The following is a 13,867-nucleotide window of genomic DNA, read 5'->3' as shown; positions in this document are numbered from 1 at the left end:
AAGTAAAACTCTCTTTAACTACAATTATTAATAGCTGTGAATGGTCAATTTAAATTAAAAATTAATATAAAAACCACTGATACATACAAAAGATAATATTTCAGTAAAGTCTTGGCAATTATTTTCAAGACTAGGTTATGAGCTTTTTTTTTTCCTAGAGAGAAACTGTTGTTCATGTAACATAAAAGTAGAGGAAAATGGTAGCTGGGTTTTCCTGGAATCTTGCTAGGCTCTGATGCTTAGTTTTAAGTTACTCAAAGCAGCACTAAATTTTAATTGTAATTGATATGTTATACAGTAGGAATTGAAGTAGAACTGAAATAATCTAGGACATAAAAATGTATAGAAGATCTTAAAAAAGCAAAACCAGAGTCATACATATATAAAAACAATGGAGTAGGAAAGATCCTTGCAATGAAACTTCTTCAATAAATTGTTTATAACCAATAAGTCTTATTAGAAGAAAACTTTCTGTCAAGGCACCAAAAATGGCTTCATGACCTGTATGTATCTCCACCTGAATTCTAGAGGAAAACACTTTCCTTTAGCGATAAGAGGAAAAACATTATGCTGACAACATAATTTTTAAAAAGGTCCCTCTGAGTCAGAAATTCCTTGATGCCCCATGAGAGTTTAAGACTACTCTTTCATGGTCTCAAACTGTTCAGGGACTGCTAAGGGCACAGTTAAACCCTTATCTAGAAAGATTGCATAATGATATGTAGCGGAAAAAATTAAAAGACACGATGCGTGTATTGGCAATGTCAACTGTTATATTCACATGTAGTAAATTACCACTTATGTTCAAGGTATAATGTTTGGATGAGGAGAAGGAATTAAGACGGGTGAAAAAGAAGCAGCAGGACAGAACTCGCTTGTAATATGGGGTCCAAGAATCAGCATTCTACGCTTCTCCTGGGATTTGTTAATAGTGTAAAACCACAAGTACCACCCCAACCTACTAAATCACAGCATGTATTTTAACAACATCCCCAAGTGTTCATCTTGTATATTAGTACTGAAAAGGCACAGGGTTGAAAGACACCCACCTTCAACCTCATCTGCCACCCCACTTTGCTCTGAAGACCCTACAACATGGTTGAAATAAGAGCCTTGTGCTTGTAAATTGGCAGTAAAATGCAACTTATAATTGGAAAATTCAGTGACTTTTGAGTGGTTTTTGTAAATTTGGAAGTGTTAAGGAAGAACATATATGGCCCAGAGGGCCTTGGAAATACATGTACATCCCCAAGATACACACACATGTACACATACACAATCTGATTTGTGGAAATAATCTGATTTTGTTTTTTTCCCATTTAAGAATTTAAATTTTATGTGACTTCCAGGAAAATGTATAAACAAGTTAGCATTTCTAAATTTTATGTTTTCAATAAATTGAATTACATATTGTGTGATTTGAATATAATAATTAAAAGATAATGATTCTTTCTCATATATTCACTCTGCTCTCTAGAAATTAGGCAAGAAATTAGAACCAGTTGGTATGGTGGAGTTCTGCTATTTTTACTACCTTTGGGGAACAGTGATAATTTCTACCCTTAGGCCTAGAAAAAAGGAAAGTGCACACATCTCAGCTGCATGTGTGACCCACGTCAGAGACTATATCATGATGATATTTCTAAAAATGTAATATCCCTTTGAGAATACAAAGTTGGAGTTCTCTCTCCAATGACCCTGTCTACTTCATAAAATTTATTATAAAAGTATAATTTAACAATATTGGAAAGATCTAACTACTGAGCATTTATTTACACATTTAACAAACTGTTACTCTGTAAATTCTTTTCTCTATCAATAAAGTCAAGAATCATAGTGTCTAAGCAGTCAGTCAGGTGTAAAATATGAGGGAGCCCATGTGTCATAGCGAAACAGTATCATACTACATTAAGCCTAACCCCTGCTATACCAACTGTAAATACAGAGAAAAGTATTGATTTTGAGTTTCAGTATGCTCATCTTTAAGATGGGAAGATTTACTAATGTTTACTTCACAGATGTACACTTAGAAGTAAGAGAATGACAGACACAAAATACAAAGTATAGTGCCAGGCAGACAGAGATGTTTGAATAGAGGCTATGTTTATCCCTCACACTGTAAGCAGATTAAACACACCACATCACACACCACACCACACCACTACACACACACACACACACACACACACACACACCCCTTCCAACAGAGCCTATGAATGCTGTAAACCATATAACGTTTGTTTTTAGTGCCTCTATATTTCCTCTCAAATATCAAGTATCTTCATGTTCTCTCCAGCTCCCAGTTCTTCAGAAAAGCTGAATAAATCCATTCATAGGAAATGTTTCTAATAGAATAACTAATTCAATAGTTTCTTCTCATAATGCTATAGACATAACTCTACTGTATTCTGGCATTTTAAATTCCTTTGATATTTCTTTGATGATAGCCAATCTGCTTTTTTAAGCTGTCATCTGGAAGCATCTAGTATTTTTTCATTTTGTTTGAAGTATTAAAAATATCATCATGTATTATCAATATTCATTATGTGAGGGCACTCAACATGTGTGATCACTTTCCCTGTGAATACACTTGGTAATTAGCCAGAACAAGGATCCCACCTTCCCAAGAAAGGCAGAAGCTAGAAATTCACTCATTTTCCAACTTTTGCTTAGCAGAAGACTCAGGTTCTACCCATCAGATGCAATCTCAAGAGAATGGAATTCAGAGGTAAGTATAATACGAATCATCTGGGCCCAGGAGCATCATCTTCTAACAAATGTCATGCACACTCTGCTGAGCTCCTTGTGGGTGATGGCAGCACAGCTCCTGAGCCCAAGGGAATTCTGGATGGTTGGGAGTTATTCCTAGTTGTGTAGAGGAGAGCTCCCAACCCCACTGGTAAGAGTCTATAGGTTACAGAACACTCTTTAAAATATCTTGTTGCTGCACAGACTAGCAAGAGTGATTCTTTAGTATACACCAAAAGGTAATCTCTACATGAAAACAGTCTAGAAACGAACCTATTTTCATTGATTTTGCCTTTATTATGATGAATGAAGATCTTTATCCCATTTTGGAAATTTTCTCTACCTCTTGATAATTCTTTATCTGCTTTATGCTCTTTTTCAGAAATTTCTGTTCTTATTAACATTTACATATACACAAGTAAAATTGTATACAGCATATATGCTATATAAAACTACATGCACAAATATATAGTACATAATTACATATGCATATTTATACATACAAAAATAAAACTGTCATGATATATATGCTTTCCATATAAACAACATAAAATTATATTTAAATATATGATTATGAGTATATATAGTATGTGGAACTATACAAACATATATATATATTGCAAGTGTAATTACTTAAAATTATGCATGTGAGTTATCGGTCTATCCTCCAATCTTTTATTCAGTCACCATTTTCAAGTTTTTAGGATTTTCCATTAATTTCTGGGAAAATATTTATAGCTTCTATCTAAATTATAAGTTTATTAATTGTAAACTACCTCTATTGCTGTTAAACATTCAGAGGACCTATTAATTTCTTAGTAATATTTTCCTGACATTATAATATTCCTCTTTCTATTTACCTATTTCTTTGCACAGATATATTCTGTATCAGCTAAGTTAGGTTACACTTTCGTAATAAACATCATCTACATGTCACTGAATGAAGACAACGAAGTTTACTTCTCACTCATTCAACCTATCCAATGCACGTGAGAAGGGATGTTTGTCTCTCTTTGGTCACTTCAGGATCTACATTTCCGTAATATCTAGTCAGAGAAAGGGAAAAGCACTCAGTCTTAGAGCTTTGGCTCAAAAGTGGCATACATCACATTCACACACATCCAGTGATAAATAAGAGGCAAGCAAGACTTCAAGGAAGGCAGAGAAGTGCAATCCTACTGTGTTTCTCTAAAACAAAGGGCCAAGCAAACTTGATGAATGACGGTAATACTATTTCTACCACAGAGTGTTCGTGTGAAGCATTTTGATAACAGGAATTTAGAGACCTCTAAGAGGCTCTTATGTTTTTAATGTAAACCTGCTTTCACTGAGACCCTTTATTTTGATATCTCTGACTTGTCATTCTTATCTGAACTGCCAAATTGAAGAACATATTTCAAAACATTGTATTAACTTATTCTATAGCGAAAGATCTTTGTCCACTTCTGGTAGCTGGAATAGGTTTTTTGAAAATTTCTGAAATTTCAAGCCTCTTGAAGGTCCCAATAAGATAAAGACTTGCCCCTTGATGGCTGGCCTCAGGACCTCAGTTCTTCCAATATAATCTCATTCAGGTGGAATGACTTTTCTTTTTGCTACATTTGTAATGAGCAGCTTCCCCCAAACCCCCCAACCCCCATACCTTTTACAGATTTTTTTGGTCATTAAACTGGGAATTTGCAAAGAAAAGGGAAGTTAAATCTGTATGTTCAAACTTTATGTTGAACTTTCCTAAACTGCTGATTTTGGATAGTAGGTAAACCACTTATCCAGCTAACCAAGTGAGGCACAACCAGGAGACATCCACTCTTCCTCTCACACCCAAATCGTCACCAAACCCTGTTGATTTTGTCTCTTAAATACCTTGGAAAAGAATAGAGTTCTTGAGAAAAAAATTAATATCAAACTTATTTTAGAACTATGTGGCATTCCCAGAGGAAAAGTTACATGTAACATTAAACAAGCAACATTTTGATGATTAATCATTTTGACAAAAATATATTCAAGGGTAAACCAATAGCCTTTCTTACTCCTTAGGCAAACAAGAGCCCTGAATGTTCTCAACTAATACGGAAAGAGACTGGTGTTCAGCTTGACAGCAAGCACTCCAGAAATACTTGAATTTGACAGAGCTGAAAAACGGAAAAGCTAAGTAAAAACATTCATGAAGACTGCCATCCGGTTGAGCTAGAGAAAGTCAGGCTGCTGTGGTCATTCTTGCAGTCAATATAGGAAGGCACCGATTGACTGCAACTTAATGAGGTATGCAGACTGGACAAAGCTGGAGAGGGGGCTCTGAAAATAAATCCTAGACCTTTTCTCATTGCCAACATATAACAAAATTGGTTTCCACTGGTTTCTAGCACTAAGGCAACTAAGAGAAAAGGAATCATAAGTGATGTCTTTAACAAGGCCTTTTTTTGATAATATACTTATAATGGGTTTCTATTGGTAGGCCTTGAATTTCAGATACGGATTTAATCTATAGCAAAATGCCTTGTTGGTAAAAGTATCTGTTATTATCAAGATGAATTTGCCTGTGTGTATTCCCATTCTGTGTGAATTTCCCATTCTTGCAAATTGCTTATTGTGACTGAAAGCATTGTGTTTTATTCATGAGAAACAAAAAGTTTTCATCTCTGTCACAGTACCTCACCTTGTCACACAAACTGAGGTGTCTTTTAAAAATTGTCTTTGCATTGAAGGTTCTTGCAGATTGCTTACACTTTATTTTATAAATATACCAACAGTCAATTGGATCCTGATTTCTCTTTGTAGGTTTTCTTGGGCTCATCACAAAACAAATACTTTAGGGATGGTAACATGAATGTTGAATGAGGGCATTCAACTAAAATCTCTCTGTATTATTTCTTACAACTACAGGTGAACCTATAATCATCCTAAAAGTTAAAAAAAATAGTCCTACTTTTTTCAAAAGTCCTCATTTTAAAAACATCCAAATGTGAACCAACTTCTCTGTTATTATTCTTTCCTTGTAAGAGTAATCTACATAATTACAAATCTATCCATGGAAGCCAAGCACAGAGATCACAGTATAGAAGTTATTTAGTGAAGCATTTAGATGGGGATTTAATGAGATGATACTCAGGTAAGAATACTGGAGAGGTTATATGTACCTATACATATAACTACCATGACAAATAATGCTTTTTAAAAAACCATACGAATCATTTGATTAAAAACAGTTTCTTAAAAACATCCTCCTTTAACCTAAAGAACTATTTATGGATGAATTGATTTTCTCTACATTCACGAAAAAACCCTGATAATCTGGCCTTTTATTTCAGTTTTTTTTGCTCCCATTATAATTTGCCTTTGCAATAGTCTTCTGAAAACAGAAGCACTAAAAGTCAAAAACATGTATTATGTCTCGACAAAGCAATAGTGCTGATTACAGGGGTATTTTGAGAAGTTCATAGGCTTTAAGTATACTTGTATTTGAGACTCCTCTCCACTATCAAACATTAAAATGGATCCACATGCCACATTCAATATAATTAACATAAAAACACAAATACTGAGATGTAGTTGACTGACATATGTTTTGCTTTGGAGGCATTTAATTAGACATGTAGTATATTCAATTTTGCAGTTTTCTTTTTGTATTGCATGACTAGGAATTTTTGGAGGGAAGTGAAAGGAGATGACAGTAATTTTCAGAAAGTCCTAAAAGCTCATATGCCCTACACATGGTACACATAGACTAGGGGAGTCCAATCTTTTGGCTTCCCTGGGTCACACTGGAAGAAGAATTGTCTTGGGGCCACACATAAAATACACTAACACTAATGATAGTTGATGAGCTTAAAAAAATAGAAAGAAAAAGCAAAAAAAAAAAAAACCCTCATAATAACGTTTTAAGAAAGTTTATGAATTTGCATTGGAATGCATTCAAAGCCATCCTGGGTCACAGGTGGTCCATGGGCCATGGGCTGGATAAGCTTGAATAGCCTATAATGAATACAATACTTCTAATATTTTACATAGTTAAGCAACATGATTCACATTCAGAATGTAGAACAAGGCGGTATGACAGGGAAATTCGTATAATGACTTACCTTCTCAAAGCCAAGGCTTTGAGGCACAGTAGCAAAAACTAACCTTAGCATGTGGGCAGCGTTGAAGACAACATCAAACTCCGTGCTGTCTAGTTCAGCTGCTTTTTTTGCCATCTCAGCTGCTTCTATGAGACGAGCTTCTTCCAGAAGAAACTGACCTGCAAGATATGAAAACCAGTGAGCTTCAACTCAGAAAATCCCACGAAACAATAACATTGTTATTAAAGAAAAATAAGTACAGTGATAAAGGTGATTTGAAGCTAGGATAATACCTATTATTTAAAGATTATTTATCTGCCTTTCACTTAATTGTGGGACATTTCAAGGTTTCTATTTGCTAACTTAAACATTTTTTCTTAAAAAGAAATCTATATACAGCAAGATATAAGATGAATAAATTTAAAGCTATATTATAAATATGAGTTAAGTTGATTTCAACTGTTAGTACTTTATGTATGTATGTATGTATTTATTTTTTATTTATTTTTTGAGATGGAGTTTTGCTCTTGTTGCCCAGGCTAGAGTGCAACGGTGGGATCTCAGCTCACCGCAACCTCTGCCTCCGGGGTTCAAGCAATTCTCAAGCCTCAGTCTCCCAAGTAGCTGGGATAACAGGCATGTGCCACCACACCTGACTAATTTTTGTATTTTTAGTAGAGACAAGGTTTCTCCATGTTGGTCAGGCTGGTGCTGAACTCTCGGCCTCAGGTGATCTTCCCGCCTCCACCTTCCAAAGTGCTGGGATACAGGCATGAGCCACTGTGCCTGGCCGGTACTTTAAAACAGCTCCTATCTCTGACGCATATGTACAAACAGGTATTTTCATGTTGACAAATACTCATATATAAGTAATATTAAATTACTGATAAACATAGTAAGGTAGGTTAAGCATTAATTTACTCAGATTTAATAATACTTCTGGAATAAATATTAACAAGTTCATATTTGTGAAATTACTTTAAAATCAGTTTTGCAAGGTTAGAATTACTGAAGACAGAGTCAGAGAACTTTTTCAACTGCACCTCAAGAATTATTATATAATGTCATCCCAGAAACATATTGTAAAGGTAAAGAAAACAAAAGTTAGGCCCAATTTAACGCCATAAATATACAAACAGAGACAACAGGCCACTTTTTAAATAAAGATTTATTAACAGTAAGAGTAGTAATATTAAGCCTTATCTGATATGGATATTCAAATAAAAACCAATTTTAAGGATGACAAACATAAGGTGAAACCATCCATGTAACTGCCAGGCTTATCAAGTTGCAGGCTAATTATCATCTCTTCCTGTTTGAGGTTTCATGGTTGTTTGAAGTTAAATAATTTAAAAGTACTAAAAATAGTTATAAAAATGATTAGTAAGTTCTGAGCTCCACACGGAAACATAAAACTTTAAAAATGTCAAGAAGAAATACACACAACCAACAAGCATGTGAAAAAATGGTCAATATCCCTAATCATTAGAGAAATGCAAATCAAAACCACAATGAGATACCATTTCACACCAGTCAGAATGGTATGATTAAAAAGTCAAAATACAACAGACACTGGCAAGGTTGCAGAGAAAAGAGAAGGCTTATACACTACTGGTGGGAATGTAAATTAGTTCAGCCTCTGTGGAAAGCAGTGTGCTGATTTCTCAAAGAACTTAAAACAGAATTACCATTTTACCCAGCAATTCCATTATTGTGTATACACCCAAGGAACAGAAATCATTCTACCATAGACACATGCATGCATATGTTCATTGTAACAGTATTCACAACAGCAAAGACATGGAATCAACCTGAATGCTCATCAACGGTAGTCTGGATAAAGAAAATGTGGTACACATACACAATGGAATACTATGCAGTCGTAAAAAAGAATGAGATCATGTCTTTTCCAGTAAGCTGGGTGGAGCTGGAGGCCATAATCCAAAACAAACTAACAAAGGAACAGAAAATAAATACCACCATGTTCTCACTTCTTTATTTTTTTTTTTTGAGACAGAGTTTCGCTGTTGTTACTCAGGTTGGAGTGCAATGGCGCGATCTCGGCTCACCGCAACCTCCGCCTCCTGGGTTCAGGCAATTCTCCTGCCTCAGCCTCCTGAGTAGCTGGGATTACAGGCACGCGCCACCATGCCCAGCTAATTTTTTGTATTTTTAGTAGAGAAGGGGTTTCACCATATTGACCAGGATGGTCTCGATCTCTTGACCTCGTGATCCACCTGCCTCAGCCTCCCAAAGTGCTGGGATTACAGGCGTGAGCCACCGTGCCCCACCTGTTCTCACTTCTATGTGGAAGCTAAACAGTGAGTACACCTGGACACAAAGAAGGGAACAATGGACACAAGGAGCTACTTGAGAATGGAGGGTGGGAGCGGGAAGGAAAAAACACTGCCTCTTGGGTACTATTACTTAACACTAGAGTGATAAAATAATCTGCCTACCAAGCCCTTGTGACACACAATTTACCTACATAGCAAACCTGCACATGTACCTGACACATATACCATGCATGTGTAGCCTGTACACAAACCTACAATAAAAGGGAAAAATTAAAAAAAAATAAAATAAAAATGCTAAATGCTCTCTAGAGGCTAAAGAGTTCATTATTTACTGTTTATTTAATGAATATTACAAATTGTCTTCTAATTCAAAAGACCAGTTCTTAAATAAAAGAGAAAAAACCTCTATTCAAAGGATTTATTATAAACCATAGCCGGCCGGGGATGGTGGCTCACGCCTGTAATCCCAGCACTTTGGGAGGCTGAGGTGGGTGGATCACCTGAGGTCTGGAGTTCGAGACTAGCCTGGCCAACATGGTGAAACCCAGTTTCTATTAAAAATACTAAAATTAGCTGGGTGCAGTGGTAGGCGCCTGTATTCCCAGGTACTAGGGAGGCTGAGGCAGGACAATTGCTTGAACCCGGGAGGCGGTGGTGGCGGTGAGCCGAGATTACACCTCTGTACTCCAGCCTGGGTGACAGTGTGAGACCCTGTCACAAACCAACCAACCAACCAACCAACCATAGCCACTGCTTGCATTTAAGTATTTCTAATATCAATTAGTACAGAATGATGAGTAAAGATAAGCCTAAGATTATAAAGCCTTTTTGTTTTTTTCAAAGGCAAGTGACAAAATTTTAAGATTAGGACTTGTAGATCACTTAGCTATTTCTACCAAAAGTTTCACATCACTTCATTAGTTTGTCACCTAACATTCTGTGCCTTTATGTCCCAGAACAAAGAAACATTAATTCTTGGGTTAGAAAATGAAGGAAACGGAATTATACATTCCTGTATAAGCTAACTCTACAGATACAGATATGAAATAAAATTTAAGTAATAGTGCTTTTTTACATAACAGTAAAATAAAATCAGATAATCCGTGGCATACTGAAATATTATCTCCTCATATATAGCTTCATAAAGGTTTCCAGGCTAACCCCATCCAGTTAGTTATAGTTATTAGAGACTGCTTTTTAAATTAAAATACAATATTAATTACTACCTGTATTCAAAACATAATATTTAACTAAGCAAAGGCATTAAGAAATACATTATTTATGTGGTATTGAAACAAAGGATAATATAGGAAATTATTAATGGTTCTTTTCCTTCACAGGCAGCTATTAACACTGAAATGTAATCTATATTAATAGTTAGAAAAATGTAACAATTAATTGAATAATGAAGGTTTTTTTCTTGAAATTCATTAGACTGTACAGAGAAAAGAAAATTAGCTCCAGTTAAAAAGAAAGAGAAAAAGAACACGGTATCTACTTTGTACATATGGAAACAGTGAAGGACATTGAGGAGTCATCTATAAGGCGAAGGTAATGATACCCATTACAAGGGGTCCCTTTATAATCAGTGTCCAGCCAAAGTCTTTGAAGCTTTAGCAATGCCAAATGTTTTTTTAATGTTCAACAAAAAAGGAAATATCCTTAATTTTGTAAGATTAAATTAACAATTTTTATCATAATTTAATAAGATTTATTCCTGCTTTAAATTACCTTTGCCATGCAACATGTGCTTTGTAAACAATTTCCAAAAACTATATAGAACACACAATTTTTAGTAGGGTACATGGTGACAGAAAAAAATTCCCATATGATCATTTTTTAACTGCAAAATTCGTTCACCATATTAATATTCAGAAAAACAACATCACAACACATTACTTAGGTATTTGCATGCTTTCCTCTATTCTGTTCTCGACAGGCCACAAATCTCGACAGTCCTACATTAGTGTTCTGCTATGATAAAGGCACAGAATATTATGGAATGTGAATCATTTGGCTGGTATTTTTTAAACTGAATTTGAATATTTCAACCAAGGTGAAAGTAAATTATTATTCTGCTACGTTACACAATGACTGCTTGTTTGAAATATAGCCGAGAATTGATAGAAAATAAAGCAATAAACATTTTGAATACACAGAACTTGTGTTTGTACAGGGAACCGTTTGTACAGGGAAACAAAGAGTAGTGGGTATTTTCCTAAAGTGACATGTTATTGAGGCGACAATAAGAAACAAACTTTTTCCTTCCCCCTTTTGGAAGACTTTATCTCAAATCGCCCCCTTCCCATCAGCTTTATCTATTAGCAGTTTCCCCAGACTCCAGCCCCTTCCGACTAGGAATTAGGCTTCCCATAGAGGAATCTACTGCTTCCCATCTTTGTCTGGAACCTGTAGCCACCAAGATCTCTCAGCCTCTAAGTTTGTCCCATCCCAATCTCCAGTTCTGTCTTGCCTACCTATTGTAAAATGACAGCTTTCATGTTTAACCCCTTAAACATTCCCTTCTTAGTGAAGCCTTCTTAGAACCGTTTCCAACAGCGTTAGGATTGCTTATGACTTAGGTTCACTGAAATATAATTTACCAATGAAACTAGAGCACCCAGAAGAGTGAAAGGAAATATTAATTATGCTGAATGGATGGAAACCAGAATTGTCCTAATATGGCCACCTCACTTGTAGCACATGTGACAGAATGTGTGTCTCAGTCCTCTCATCTTCATCACCACTGGGAACTGAACTGTTTGTACAACAAGGCATTGAAACGCTGCTAGCAGAAGTAACAAATATACTAAGAAAGCCAGTTGCTTTTCCCTGACGAATTACTGTTAAGCCCATCAAGACTGAGACAGGCCCTAAGTTTTAGTGAGTAGAAACAGCTAATGAGGCTCAGGTAGTGCACATATACTACAAGGTAGAGCCAGGACTAAAGGGAAGAGAAACTCGAGGAACGCACTTCTGGGAGTCCATCTACGCTGATGGATTCTACAGGACCTGCAAGGTTACCTTTTTCATTTGTCTCTAGCTTTAGTGCACATCAGAATCACCTGGAGTACTTGAACTGAAACAGAGAGTAAGGCACCCTCCTCAGAGTTTCAGATTCAGTGGGGTTGGGATAGCACGTGAGATTTGCATTTTTAACAAGTTCCCAGGTGATGCTGATGCTGCCCGTTAAGTGTCCACACTTTGAGAATCAGTGTCTTCTGGGAAAAACAAAATAAATGTTTTTCACCGTACTCTGGACTCTGGTGACATCTGGGATTAGCTATCAGGCTGAGCTCTTCTGGTAATCAATTGCACCTGGCATTGTGGGAATCCGTATGAGTCTACAGCAACCTCCGTTCTTGCCTCTTGAGAAGAAAGAATTCCACAGAGGGGGATAAGGCAGAAGGAGATACCAAGGCATGTTTTAGAGCAGAAGTGATACTTTATTAAAAAGCTTTAGGACAGTAATAAAAGGAAGAAAAGTACACATGGGAGAGAGCTAAATGGGTGACTTGAAAGGCAAGTGCGTGATTTGACCTTTTGACTTGGGGTTTTATAGGTTGGCATATTTCTGGGGTCATGTGTTACTTCTCCCTACTCGGGCAGCTCCTGAGATCTTATCAGGAAGGTGCTAATCATCAGTTTCAGGTGTTTTCTGTTAGGAGCCAGCTTTTCCCTCATGCTGGCTGTGAATATTTATTACTTCAGAGAAACAGTTAAAAACTGACTGACCGGGTGCGGTAGCTCACTCCTGTATTCCCAGCACTTTGGGAGGCCAAGGCGCGCAGATCACCTGAGGTCGGGAGTTCAAGACCAGCCTGACCAACATGGAGAAACCCCGTCTCTACTAAAAGTACAAAATTAGCTGGGCGTGGTGGCTCATGCCTGTAATCCCAGCTACTCGGGAGGCTGTGGCAGGAGAATAGCTTGAACCCAGGAGGTGAAGGTTGCGGTGAGCCGAGATCGAACTATTGCACTCCAGCCTGGGCCACAAGAGTGAAATTCCATCTCAAAAACAAAACAAAACAAAACAAAACAAAAAAAAAAAACCCTGCCTGACCATCACCTGATGATCATCAGACACTCCTGTTGTGTGTGTGGGAAAAATCCCTCTCCTGCCCTATTCATACCCGACTAGCTATCTGTAACAGCACTGTCTTCCCTAATTACGGGGCATAATGACTAGTTTACACATATGTGTATAGATAGATATATGTATATAAATAAGACATATTCACTGAATATCAGCTTGCTCTCTAAAAGTCATTAAAATAAGGAAAGGTAAACGTTTTATCCTTCACATGATACAACGGGTATGTGAGAAACAACTTCTTTTTCATATACAGCAAACACATTCTACATATTTGATAACTGAGTTGAACTGCAAATAAAGAAAGCACAAACAGCGTAAGTAAAATATATTTTGTTTTCATGTGTGTACTGTTGCTACCACTTTATTTCTTTGGTTGTAATTTGCCTTACCCAAGCTAATTATCTTAATTATCACAAATTACAGGGAGAAAAAAAGGAAAAGAAAAAACGAGACGAAATTTTTTTGAAGTAATTTGAGTAGGGAAAAACAGATGATATAAAACAAGGAAGAATCCTCTAGAGACCCAGAGACACAGAGTGTAAAAGTCTCCTCATGGGCTAATGAGGGAAGAGGGAAACAGTGATTGTTTTGTATTGAACTGTTCAGCATCAGAGTAATACCATTTCTTCTGTGTACAATTCTCTCACCGAACCATTTAAAGTACTTAG

At 36.4% G+C, this 13,867-nt stretch overlaps 1 protein-coding gene across 4 annotated transcripts in view; it reads right to left on the bottom strand.

Moving 5' to 3' along the window:
* TMTC2 (transmembrane O-mannosyltransferase targeting cadherins 2) overlaps nucleotides 1–13,867 on the bottom strand; it is a 444,836-nt gene that overhangs the window by 72,162 nt on the left and 358,807 nt on the right. For all 4 annotated transcript variants that reach the window (XM_017543508.2, XM_017543511.2, XM_017543509.2 and 1 more), the window contains one exon: nucleotides 6,871–6,985. In XM_017543508.2, the coding sequence (XP_017398997.1) occupies nucleotides 6,871–6,985 (115 nt within the window). The remainder of the gene's footprint in view (nucleotides 1–6,870; nucleotides 6,986–13,867) is intronic.

This window comes from Cebus imitator, unplaced genomic scaffold (genome assembly GCF_001604975.1).
Source record: "Cebus imitator isolate Cc_AM_T3 unplaced genomic scaffold, Cebus_imitator-1.0 Scaffold156, whole genome shotgun sequence".
Lineage (NCBI taxonomy): Eukaryota > Metazoa > Chordata > Mammalia > Primates > Cebidae > Cebus > Cebus imitator.
Note: the sequence above shows the minus strand (reverse complement) of the source record. Positions and strands in the feature narration are given on the sequence as shown.